Source organism: Magnolia sinica, chromosome 2 (genome assembly GCF_029962835.1).
Source record: "Magnolia sinica isolate HGM2019 chromosome 2, MsV1, whole genome shotgun sequence".
Classification (NCBI taxonomy): Eukaryota; Viridiplantae; Streptophyta; class Magnoliopsida; order Magnoliales; family Magnoliaceae; genus Magnolia; species Magnolia sinica.
This window is the reverse complement of record NC_080574.1, coordinates 27101657-27115344: the sequence shown is the minus strand read 5'-3', so window position 1 is coordinate 27115344 and position 13688 is coordinate 27101657. Positions and strand designations below refer to the sequence as shown.

Below are 13688 nucleotides of genomic sequence, written 5' to 3'. Positions count from 1 at the left end.
TGACAGTAGATAGAGAAAATGATCACTGTCAAACGAGTGGCCGATAGCTGACAATCGAGGTGATTGGTCTGACTGATCATGGCAATGTTTAAGACGGCACAGGCAACATGTCAGGCTCATTTCAGTGGTTATTGCAAGAATGAGAAAACAAAACATCCATGAAGAATTGAAGATATCAAGAAAATGAAAAATAAAAATAAAAATTACAATGTCAGAAGAGGATCAAAAGAGGCGGTGACATTAAGAAAGATGAAAGAAATAGGTCATTTTACATTACTAGTGAATCAGTTGAGAAGAGTAAGCCATTGCACTTCATGATTCTAGTTTCAAACTTCAAGCCCTTCAGGTCAGTGTTGTGTGTGTGGAGCCAGTTGCAGAACTGGCGCCTGCCACTAAGAAATAAATTGATTGAACATTGGTTGATCCAGAATGTTGATCAGATGGACAATGAGGACACCTCAGAGATCTACTGGATTGAAAAATCAAACCCTTCAATCAGTGGCCTACAGACAAAACAGTCCAAAGATCAAAGGTCCGGGATCTCCCAATCATGTTGGGGACCATCAGATCAATGGCCTGGACCACTGAACAACGGCCCCACTCACAGAATCCTGCAAGTCAACAAACCAAACATTAAGAATTTATTTCCAGGAAACAAATTCTTTGAGAAACTGATTCTATTGGCTGCGGTTGTTAAATGGGAAAGAAATTTTGTGGAATCCAGAAACTGAGTTTGGGTACTTGGGATTCAAGTCTATTTATAAAACAAATTCCCTCTGGTGTTTTATGCTGGAAATGGATTCCAACTGAAATCCATTTCTTACATTTTTCATGTTACCAAACACAAGTATATGCCCTACTTAAGGATTCCACTTCCAACAGTGTATTTTTCCAGATCGCCAAATGACCCATAAAAGATCAAGGCTGCTTTTATCTCTGGGGCAGTGAGAAAATTAATTTGTGAATCTTAGGATTCCTACTCTCCGTATGATTTCCAAAAATCATGAAACTATGCATATAGAGCTTTCCAAGACAACTCAAAAGAACCCCATTTTGCAGTTTTTGGAGATTCTCCTAAGCAAGTTGAATTCCAAAATTGCAAATTTAATTTTCTCAGTTGCTGAAAATGGCCATGAGCCATGTGCAGATCAATGAAATTCAAAATGCATTTCAAGGATACAGCAATCCTCAGTTTGTAATCATCTCTCTGAATGATAGTTTCATAACCATTCATCTAACAAAGTAATTTTATTAATCATTCATTCCAAAGGTGTTAGACTACATTTAGGTCCATCCATTGCCAATTTCTAAACTGTTGCGACTCATCTACAACACGCATTGCATGCGCATAAGCTAATGGAGACCAGCATTCCCAAAAATGCCACTGACTGAACAGTCTTAACCATCTGATATTGCCTGTCGACTCTGGACCTACCGACTGATTCACTTTTAGTACCCATGAGATGATGACCACTGTCAGATGGATAGGATTCTTCGATTAGTGAAATTTTCAGGCTGTGTTTGACACAATGTGCCCCATGACTTGGACGGTCTGGATTGACGTATAAGCATTCAGATGAGTCACCACCATTTAAAAAGTGGTGGCAAAGGCAATCGGTAGGTGACCTACATCATCAAGTCATAGTATCAGTCATGGTTGGGAAGACGATAAAGCCATCCAACTGAAATAAATGGTTAGCTTGGCAATAACACCAGGGAACTAAAACATGCACTGATATTAACATAACATATCTGTCACAGTCGGTATAGCTGGGACAAGATCTTGATGATGCTCATTTAAAGCAGATGGGCCCTGTGTCTCATTTACTTTTCTTTTGTTCTAAAATCAGATGATTTTATGAAATTTATAAAAGATATGCCTGAGAATATACGTTCAAGTCTTTGCAAATTACCCAAACCTGCTGACTTTTAAATACACTATGCTAAAACCCAGTTTAGAGAGGGCATTTGAGACGGCTCCCCTACAAGGCATTGTAGAATAAGATTATTCAACGTGTCATTCTCCTGCCTGGAGTTGGAGCTACCCCATTGTGTGTTTGCCATCCAAACCATGCATTAGGTGAACCCCAACTTGATGATGGGATGCCTCAAAAATCAGGCACATAAAATGCACGTACATGAATTGGGAGTAAATTAGGAGTAAATAAGACTATAAATAGAATCCTTTCAAAGGAGAGGTTTGAAAGTAAATGGGATAAAATGTCTTTTTGGAGTCCCTTGGAATATGGCATAGCTATGCACACATTTGCTGTACATGTGGCACGCTAATGATACTCTAAAACCATCCAATTATCAGCTACATCACTAAAATCATGCTAATAGAATGATCAAAACCATTAAGGTTGGCCATCTAAATGGATAGTTGAAAAATATTTGCTAGTTGCTTGTCTATGACCCTTACATTTATGGCTGGTGAGGCAAAATTTCCTCATTTTTGGATGAAGTATATATTTCAATGGGCTTATTACAACCATTATATCACATATCACATATGTACACTAATTTGAGATATTAAAGCTAATTTGGGATATCACATGTTCCTGTGAATATGTTAAAATTTTCCAATACAATCCAATTCCTCCCATTTACTCCCATCCAAACAGAATATTTGAATTTCAAATGCATTTTATTTACTCCCAACTGAGGAAATCATTTGCTCCCAATTCATTTACCTCCAATTCAATTTCTCATCTACCTGTATTTGCAAAGTTCCCAAAGGAGGCCTAAAAGAAAGCAACCAATTCACTACCCATTTTGTAACGGTAAAGAACAAGAGAAAAATGTAAATGCAGGACCAACGACCAAGTGTGGCCTACTTGAGGATCAGGATTTCCACGTGCACAGAGCAAGCCACCAAAACATTCTAGCAACTGTTATTGAAGGCATCTTCCCTTATTTTTCTTTTTTTCTATTTATTTGTTTTACTCATCTATCGACTGCTGTTAGTACGTACATGGCGTCCATCAAACCTAACAAACCCTAATTGGTAGGCTTTGGTAATGGATCGTAATGGCCAGGTACCAATAATTAAAGTAAGACTTCTATGGTAATGCACCTAAGAACAGGGCACCGTGCATATATGTAACTCAAATTACACCATCCAAGTCATGGATCCCACTTTAAATGGGCCATGAACCAGAAATTACACTGAGCTGATGCCCTAACTGGGCAATTGTTGAAATGAATACTAGTTAAAGGATCCAAATTCAAAATAAATAAATAAATAATCCGTTAATCAGAAGAGCTCAATCATTCTATCAATCTAAATTTCAACCTATCTACGGTGGGTCCAAAAATTGGACAGTTCAACTGGTGCTAAATTCATCCCACATTTACAACTGATTGCATGAATATGGCCGTTGTACTCTGCCATCCTATCAAATATTCCTCCTACCAATAAATACCAAACATACCCATATAGACCTGCCATGTACAGTAATGACACAGCCCTAAAAATACATTACGTAAGTGTGACATTTTCAGCTGTAGTTGGTCTATATTCCAAATGAAATTGCAAGAAATGGCCTAACCCCAGGTAATAGAAATGCTAATCAATTCTTCCTCTGCTTCTTCTTCTTTGTTTTCTTTTTTCCTTTTCTATTTCATATCTTTTCTTCTTCTTCTACCTCTCTCTCTCTCTCTCTCTTTTTTTTTTTCCCATGAGTAAGCTGCATTTGAACAGAAATCAGACTCTCCTAAAGCAATCAAGGGACAAAATTTCCTATCAAGTTACAATTTTGCCACTGTACAACCATAATAATACACCCCAGGGCTACAGAATGATAGTGAAAGGCAAGTTCATGGAAAAAGACAGACTGAAAATCTAACTTCTTATATTTTTGAATTTATGGTATCAGACGTATTTCTAATCTCACAACTCCAGCAAGGATGCAATTACGTGTTCTGCTGCATGAAAATTATCGCCGAACCTCCAATGAACACCTGCAAAATTTTGAAAGGAGATCAGTCCTGACAATTAATCAAAGGAGAGATGCTCCAGTGTTCTCACAGAACTTTAAATTATAGTGCTCCTAGTTGCATTGGGACAATCCAATCTGTTGATCTTGACTGTTCATTAGGTTCAGCACATATATCAAGGGCTACCATGCAAATTGCACACCTAACTGACAAACATGAACCATTTGGTCAGTGGTCTTTAATATGGATGGTCGAGATCATTTACACAAAATAGGTCCAATCAACAATTTGATCCATGTATTTGTTAGGTACCATCATGGATTGGTTAGATTCTAAGGAACCACTTTTGTTAGGCAATTGTAAACATCCCATCCATCGCTTTCAAATGGATGGCTGTAGGAAATAAGGTCTAGTAAAAAATGGATTGGATCATCCGATCAGTATGATTTTTTATGGTAACATATGAAACATGTTCTGGACTTATTAGACTGTTCAGATCGATCCAATGGACTGTCCAAGTGAACCGATGCAACTAGGAGCACTATAACTATAGTGCTCTTAAGAATAGAAAAACTAATGATTGTGGTACTAATCAGAGGGTGGCTAACAACTCACCGCCAATCTGTCGCGAGGGGTGGCGCACTTAAAGAATAATAAAATAATGGGAAATTCTTCCTTGTAAAACGTAACCTTATGGAAGCAATGGTTCAAGTAGCTGCCCTTCTCCTTCTGACGGGTTTGAAAGGATCAGTCCAGTCCTCATCTTCCCTCACAGCTCGATCCCACCGCTTCCGGAATATTTGCAGTTCAGCTGTCGACTGTCTCCTGATCTAGATATAATTCAAAAAGGTGTAGCAAATAAGAATGAGGTATTCAAAAAACATGAACCCTAGAAATTCAAATAGGCAAGGCAGCAAGAGCACATTCTCAAGACACGGTGTGGATATGCATCGTCCTATAACTACTACTGAAACTTGCTTTCTTAATTTTCTGTTTTTCAGTGTTATTTATGTCTCATTTATTTGTGCCACTGTCCAGCCATGACCTATTGGTGCTGGTGGCAAAAGACAATGATCCTAGTCCATGTAAAGCTTCAAGTTGTGCCATCCCATGCTAGGGTTGTCAATGGGATGCACCAAGGTCAGCCCAAGCTCAGCATGGTTAGGTCCAAAATTTCAGGTCCACATCTGAGACCAGCCCATGACAGCCTTAAACAGGGTTAGCAGTTAGATTGGGTACGGCCTTAATAAAGAAAATTGCTGAACCTGGGTCCAGCCTCAGGCCTAAAACTGAGGCCCCGGGTGCATTGGGCTATGTTCTCAAGCTCAATGTGCCAGCCTAGTTTATTGATGACCCAAGCTGGCATTGTGTAATTCTCAATACATAGAACAACACCCTAAGATAGGAGAAAAAGAAAAAAGAAGTTTCTTACTAGGCGCCACTCGATGCTCAAATTAAGGCTCTGAGCAGTGCATTCAGGTCTCCAATTCTGACAAATGGGGGCCCATGGTTGTAATCTAGGCCATTGGTTTGTCATATCCCACCGTGGGATGAACCACTCCCCCAAAATCTCCTTGATGGACAATCTTGGCATTCTACCTTTGGCCTACAAATAGACAATTGAGGCAGGTGGTCCTTGCAAGTGCTATTTCAAAGATCCAAGGTGAGTTTGTAGTGGGAAGACAAATCTAGGTGGTCCTTGCAAGTGCTATTTCAAAGACCCAAGGTGAGTTTGTAGTGGGAAAACAAACATGGGTGGTCCTTGCAAGTTCTATTTCAAAGATCCAAGGTGAGTTTGTAGTGGGATGTCAAATATGGGTGGTCCTTGCAAGTGCTATTTCAAAGATCCAAGGTGAGTTTGCAGTGGGAAGAGAAATCTGGGTGGTCCTTGCAAGTGCTATTTCAAAGATCCAAAGTGAGTTTGTAGCTGGAAGACAAGTCTTGGATACCGTGCTCTCACAAGTTCATCAATTTGAAGCAAAGGGAAGGGGGAAAAAAGGCAAGAGTTTGCAAATTGGACATTGAGAAAGCCTATGATCATGTCAACTAGGACTTCCTCAACTGTGTTGTGGTGGTTGGGATGTGGTCAAGAGTGGAGGAAGTGGATTCAGGAATGCATAAGATCGGCTAGATTTTTGTTCTTGGTCAATGAATCCCCCAAAGGTTTCTTCAAGTGATCGAGGATCCTACAGCAGGGTGATCCGATTTCTCCATTTCTATTCATTGTAGTGGCAGAAGCACTCGGTAGAATGTTGGAAAGAGGCCAAGAGGTCAGCCTCACTTGTGGGGGGTTTTTTTTTTTTTTTTGGGTGGAAGAAAATTGTAAGGTGCTTTGAAGTCGTCTCGGGTATGAAGGTTAACATTTGGAAAAGTGAGATGTTGGGTGTTGGTATGGCCAGGGGCAAGGTAGAAAGATTGGCATAGGTGTTTGGACGTGGGGTGGGTTCTTTTCTTCATTGTATCTTGGTCTTCCCCTATGCATAGGTAAACCGGCAAAACATCTCGAGGATAGAGTTATCGAAAGGGTAGAGGGGAAGTTGTCAAATTGAAGAGCAGCCAATTCCGTTGGGTGGCAAACTCGCGCTTATCAAAGCGGCCTGTTGAACCTTCTACTTCATGTCCCTCTTTAAATGTTCAAAAGCCATTTTAGAAAGACTGAAAAGGTTAAGAAGAGACTCTGTGCCAATGTGCAGAAAACCACAAATTCCACCTTTTGAGATGGGATGAGGTCTATAGGCTGCACGGAGGAGCTGGAATAAGGGGCTTAGAGACTCCTAATCTTGCTCTTCTTGGGAAGTAGTTGTGGAGATTTGTTCAAAAGAAATGAGTATGTGGAGAGAGGTGATCGCTAATAAGTATGGGATTCAAGAATGGTTGGTCAAGAATTTGTCCTTATATGGGGCTTTGGGGATGTGGAAGGCAGTAGCTACATTGGAGTCCAATTTCAAGGAGGGAGTTACTTTTGCTCTTGGTGATGGTACGAGGATTCACTTTTGGAAGGACATTTGGCTTGGAGAGTGTTTGCTCTATAGTGTGTTTCCGAGGTTAGCTAGGCTCTCTCATAGGAAGAATAGTCCGATTGCTTGATGCTTTTCTAACTCCGCAGATGTTGTGGTTTGGACTCCTTAACATATGAACCTACTGGACGAGGAAGTGGATGACGTTGTTAGGCTTCTTAAGCGCCTTTAGTGTGTTTGCCCCTGTGGGTGGGAGGGGTGTGATGGTTTGTATTAAGGACAAATCGGGCTGGTTTTCCATTTGATCTTTCTTCAAGTTGCTTCGAAGTAGTCAATTGGGGTAGAAACATGATCGCACTTCTCATGTATGGTTTTCTCGCCCTCAGTTGGTGGGAAGGAAGAGGGTGCTTACTATAGATAATCTTCAAAAAAGGGCAATGGTACTCCCCAATTATGTATTATGCGTATGCAAAATGCGGGTCAGTTGACCACTTGATTATTCATTGCCCTTTTGCTTATGGGTCGTGGGAGAGATTCTTGGTTCCATTTCAAGTGTCGTGAGTAATGCTGAGAACTATTGAGGCACTTTTACGGCTTTGGCATGGAGGTGGTGTTGAAAAATAACGAAAGGTGATGTGGCGTCTAGTGTTGCTAGTAGTTCTTTGGGCCATCTGGGGGGGAAGAAATAGACATAGCTTTCAGAATAACTGTGGAGCAGTGTCGGAGGTGTTCAGAAGGGCTAAACTAGATTTAGTGCAATGGGCCTCCTGTTCAAAGGCCCTGGACGATGGTTCCTTGTCTCCCTCACTTGGGTTGATGCTGCTTTTCTATGTCTACGGTCGGGCAGTAGCTATTTGGAGTTTTTTTTATATAAAGTTTCATTACTTTTCCAAAAAAAAAAAAAAAAGGACAACTGAAAATAGAACTACAGCAAGGACCTACATTCAACTGAAAGAAATACTACAGCTGGAGGCTAGGATTTTCCAATTTAGGAATATTTGGGGCATGCTATTTCCATGGCTGGACAGAAAAGACCAATGATCTGAATAACTGAACCATGGGCTCCACTCGTCAGAACTAAAAACCTGAGTGTACTGCAACAAGCATCACCTCAAGAGCTATTATTCCTGTTCTTACTAACATGCCTGTATCTGCTGTTTGTTGCTTGAGGTGATGCTTGTTGCATCACCTCAAGCAACAAGCAGCTGATCCAGCAAAAATACCACAGAGCAGTGGGACAAACAGCACTGAGACAGCTTCTCAACAGGGAGGAACTGTATCCAAGCTACATAGAAAATCAGCTACCAAGAATAATAATACCAATAGTGCTTCATACCTGGGATCTTAAATCAATGGATCTTTCACCCTGTACCTGTGGAAAACATATATATTAAAATAAAATAATAATAATAATAATAACCCTTCAATTGTTGTGCAGGAATAGCAACTGCGAGCATGACGATTGGAGTATTCATGAGCACAAACAAGACAGTTCTGCTTATAGGATCCACCTTCACTGTCGAATGTTCTGAAGAGCCATGATTGGAAAGCTGCAAGAATCCAACAGCCAAATTCTGTGAGATGGTAGATAACAAAAATCTCATCAAGGAAATTGACCTCACTACATGACGAATTGTTAGAGAACCAACTGATAATAGGAACTTTAAATACTTGGCATTGGCAGGACACAGAATATGAATATGGAATTAGGGACATGGCACACAAACTAGGGAACAAATTTTAAGCCTTTAGTCACATCGGCCAATGCAGAAGATAAAAGGAAAGCACATATCGGGTTGAAGCTGAGGTCATGATCTTGATGCAAGGGCTATGGGCACTGAGGTTGCAGGCATGATCCCAATCTACCTACAAACTTCATGGGGTTAGTAGCAGGCAATTTCTTAATATTTGCAGGAATCCAGGTTTATTTCAGCCCCACTCAGTGTTTGACTAGACCCAGATCATAACAAATTTGACCGAGCCCCAAACTGAAGATCCTGAGATTTCTAAATTCTATAGAGCATCCATGTTTTGCTTACATATCAAGGGGCTCAGAAGGATGAATAAGTCTCCAATTGAAAACTTTGTGGAAGTACATTTTTTAGAGAAATTAAGAAAGGGGTATGATTTCCTCCAAAGCTATTTCTAGGATAATTTGAACCCTTTTTTACAAGTACAGGTAATGAGAACCTTATTTGCAGATGATCCGCCCAACGATGGTATCCCCTGGTGAATAACGAATTCACTATCGATCACTCCAACCTTCTTAGTTCGGTCCCCCTGAAATTCAAATCCATAACATTGAGCATGTGGGTACAATTTTCTTTTGAGCCCTTGTAAATATAGTGGGATTAAAAAAAGAAAAGAAGAATAAATGAAAAAAGAAAGAAACCAACAACAAATCCTACCAGTATATCGTATTTTGATCTTTAAAACAGAGGATTTGTATATGGATGACAGGTCTGATGTCCCAAATAAAACCATTTTTCAAAGACACTGATTCAGTCTTTTAGTCCTTGCATTCATGCTATAAGGAGTACCATACCTCCATGCTTGTTTCTAGCATTAAAGTTATAACAAATAATAATAAATAAAATCTACAAGTATTGAGAAATGGTCCACTGATTGTATTTATTCCCAAAAAGTGAAAAAGAAGATGAGAAAGAGAAATTTCCATTCAACACTATCAAATGCATCAGACTTTCTAAAGGTCCGTAACAGCCACTTCACACGATTTTGACTCTACCTATTTAAAACATGCAGAACCAAATGCTTATCATGGCATGAATGAATAAAAGGTAGACAGTTTGTTCCACAAAAAAGAAAGCTTGTTAGATTGGGGAATAGCCTACTGTATAAAAGCCATGTCGTATGGTAAAAGAATCACCGGAGAACAATGCTGCCTAAACTTGACCATAGGCTCCAACCAGTGGGTGTGATTACTAACTCGATCCTAGGTACAACAGTTAAATATACCCTAAAATTAATTAGCCTCTTTTTATTAAATATAAATAAACTCATTTGACTAGAGGTTCAAAGCTATAAAGGCTAGAGATGAAAGTGGGATATGCCTCATACTTGAAATAAAAGACATTAATAAGTTTCTTTTTTATTTAAAGGACATTAAAAAGAATTTTTTTTTCAAGACATGGGAACAAAGAATAATAATTTTGGAGACCACGATGTTGAGATGAATGCATAGGAAGACCATGAATGATAAAATAAAGAATGAGACCCCTAAATGCAACCTTGGAGTAGTCCCAATTGGAGATAAAAATGATCTAGAGCCAATTGAGATGGTTTAGATATGCTAAGAAAACTTGGGAACATTGATTAGGGTTGATGGGCCTGAAAGGAGGATGGGAGGAAGGCCTAAAGGAACTTGGATCATGGTTCTGAATGACGGTATCAGTCGCCATATCGGCCCGGTGAAAAAAATGATACAAGATGACGTCGCATATCGGCATCAAGGCCGTATCAGGCCACATATCAGCTTGTATCGATCAGACTTTTTTTAAGCAAAAAAATGTGTGTGTGTGTGTGTGTGTGTATATATATATATATATATATATATATATATATATATATATATATATATATATATATATATAAAGGAAATTGGGACCTCTTGTTAGCGTATTGGGCAGGCGGACACCCACTTAGGGCATGGAGTGGGGCCCATTCTTTGGTAAGAATGTTGTCCTGACGGGTAGACCTCCTGTAAGGTGTGGTGTTGATTTTTTATTTTTTATTTTGTATAAATTGTTGATACATGTCAAAAATTGATATCATATATTGATAATATGATTATCTATCAACTAATATGATTTTTCTTGAATTATTTTTAAAAATAAAAAATGCCCAAAACTTAACTTGAAAATAGAAAAAATGTAGAAAATATTTTTTTTAATCAATGCATGTGTGAAATCATTAGATCCATAGTCTTCTAATACTCCTTAACCATCATAATAAGAATATTTTTTTTAAAATGATTTTAAAACTATTTTATGATTTTTTTAGAAAATACGTGCGTAAATTTAAAAAAACTCAAATCAGTAGATCCATATTCTAATACTCCTTAAGAATCTGAAATTTTCATAAAAGACCTGTGTAAAAATAAAATAAAAACTAATTTTTAAAAAATCTGAAATTTTCATAAAAGACCTATGTAAAAATTAAAAAAAAAAAAAAAAAGAAGCCCCAAATCTTCAATAAATCAGTAGATCCATAGTCCTCTAACACTCCTCAAGCATTATAACAAGAATGAGAAAGAAAAACAAAACAAAACAAAACAAAAAACAAATTTAAATTATTTTTTTGGAATTTTCAAAAAATACCTACATAGATTAACAAAATAAAAAATAAAAAAATAAAAAAATAAAAAGAAAAACAAAAGAAAACCCCCCAAATCTTCAACACATCAGTGGATCCATAGTCTTCTAATACTCAAGCATCATAACAAAAATCAGTAAAAAAATTCATTTACAAACCTTTTTCTAAAATTTTCAGAAAATACTTGGGTAAATAAACAAACACCTCAAATACAAATCAAATCAACCAAGATCTGATCAAAATAGTTTATATTGTTGCTTTGACGGGATTCCAAATCGAAACATCTAAAAAATATTTTTTTACTTTTTTCACTTTTTGTAAAGCTGGACCCGGGAGCTTCAATTCTTCAATTTGATGTGAAAAAACAAGTTTTGATCTTCGAATCTGATATGAATTTGGTCGGAAATTTGATGCAGGACATGGAAGTTAAACATGATATGCAAAAAAATTTCAGGCTTAAGATCATACTAAATTAGAAACAATCACACAAAATTCTACATCCCAGATAGAGTCAAGCACTCAATCAAAGGGAATCTATGCGAGTCCAGGCCTACACATGTTAAGGCTGGATCAATAAAAATTATAAAACAAACAATACTCAAAGGAGAGTAAATTCATCCACACATGCACAGAAATATTTTCCCAGTCCAAGGGATTCACAGATTTCAATTCAGGGAACACTAAGGTTTAAAAAGGGCATAGAAATAGGGATTTAGGATAATATAGGGTTAGGGTTAGGAAAATCAGGTGAGAGAGGAGTGAAGGAGAGGAAAGATAGAACCTGGAACCGATTCCGCACGTGTGGACAGCAAACCCGTCGGACGCACGTGCGCTAGTGGTGGCCCGCACGTGTGTGGGGCCCACAAATCAGAAAAAGGCCAGCTTGGCCCTGGTCGGCCAAGGGTTGGCCACATTCCCTCCAAGTTTCAAGCCAAACGAATGATCGGTTTGAACACGGTGCTTTGCCGAAATTTCAGCCCCCCTGCAGGGCCAGATTATGAAATTCTGCTATAGGGGAAAAATTGTTGCGAAAGGATGATGGATTTGATGATTGGTTGGTCGTAGGAGATGGTGGATATTGATGATAGGAAATGGGGACGAATCGGGATGGGTGTGGCTTTGCACCACGGTAGTTAGCCCTTCGAAGAAGGGAGGGCTTTGCACCTAATTAGACTTTCACAACTCAGAAAGGAGTAGAAAAACGCAAAAAAATTATTCAATCTTCCCTACGAAAAAGACAAAGGGTGCCTATTTATAATAAAATCTTATACCCAAAAACTCGCTCCATGTGCGCAACCTATTACTTGGCAACGAAGTAATCAAAAATAACAATTAATCAAAGCAATCTAAACCGTCCATGATATTTCTAATAACAATAATAAGTAAAACCCAAAGTAATAGATTAATTAGAATAGTGTATCACGATCATAAGAACCCATGGTGGGATTCACATGACTATCGAGTCCACTCCAACGAACCAAAACGCAGCCCTCTAACTAGGAGGCCCTCCCTGGACGTCGTCATCGATCCAGATCGATGGTAGGGCCCTCCTCCTCCTTGCGTACGTGCATTTTGGAGGGGGGGCGTACATGTGCGCCAGATGTCCCCATCAATTCTCCCTGGCTGTGAAGGTTTCGCCACTAGCGAAACAAAACTCCTGGACCGCTCCGAGATGTAAGGATCAAATTTCTAAAGCTCTTCCTCAGCAAGCCACATACTGTCTAAAGCTGGGTATGACTTCCATTTGACTAAGAACTTCTAAAACCCATCGTCCGACGTAGATATTATCTGATGATCCAGAATATCCTCTATTTCCTCTCTGGGTGTGGGAAGGGTAGGTATGGGAGGTAGAGGTTGAGAAGATGGGTCGGGATGGGGCCATAGATTAAGGGAAAGGTTTGGAAAATCAAGATGGTTAGGTGACACGCTGCGCAGTGTATCAGTGGTCCCCTGAAATGCAATTAAATCCTCCACATTGAATGTGGAACTAATTCCCATGGAAGGTGGAAGATCTACCACATACGCATTGAGACCGTTTCGTTTTATAATTTTGAATGGTCCAGCACTACGCGCATGTAATTTAGAAACGGCTCCCTGAGGGTACCGCTCTGGCTTGATGCGGACCATCATAAAGTCCCTTATATTGAATTCTTTGAAACGTTTATGTTGGTCTCCAGAAAGTGTGTAATGTTCATTACTAGTCATGATCTTCTGCCTGATTTCTTGATGCCATGAATGAATGTGATGCGCAAAAGACTCTGCAGACTCTGACGGCCTATGGGACAGTGACATAGGGACAAGATCAATAAGTTTCCTAAGTTTATAACCAGTAACGACTTCAAAATGACTTAAACCTATAGACCTATCAACAAAACTATTAAACGCAAACTCGACTACAAGTACTACGGTGTCCCACGTCCTGGTGTGTTGTATATCCCTCATAGGGGGAAACTCATCCGG

The 13688-nt window shown here is 39.0% G+C and overlaps 1 protein-coding gene across 6 annotated transcripts in view; it reads right to left on the bottom strand.

The window, feature by feature from the left end:
• Positions 1-2908: 2908 nt before the first annotated feature.
• LOC131236788 (uncharacterized) overlaps positions 2909-13688 on the bottom strand; it is a 35437-nt gene continuing 24657 nt past the window's right edge. For 2 of the 6 annotated variants that reach the window (XR_009166879.1, XR_009166877.1), the window contains 5 exons: positions 9087-9176; positions 8408-8470; positions 8233-8268; positions 4555-4769; positions 2909-3963 (listed from right to left, as the gene is read on the bottom strand). Coding sequence is in view for 1 of the 6 variants with exons in the window: in XM_058234222.1 (XP_058090205.1) it covers positions 4647-4769; positions 8233-8268; positions 8408-8470; positions 9087-9176 (312 nt within the window). In the remaining 5 variants the exon portion in view is untranslated. The remainder of the gene's footprint in view (positions 3964-4554; positions 4770-8232; positions 8269-8407; positions 8471-9086; positions 9177-13688) is intronic. The other 4 variants (XR_009166880.1, XR_009166878.1, XM_058234222.1 and 1 more) reach the window with 3 other exon arrangements.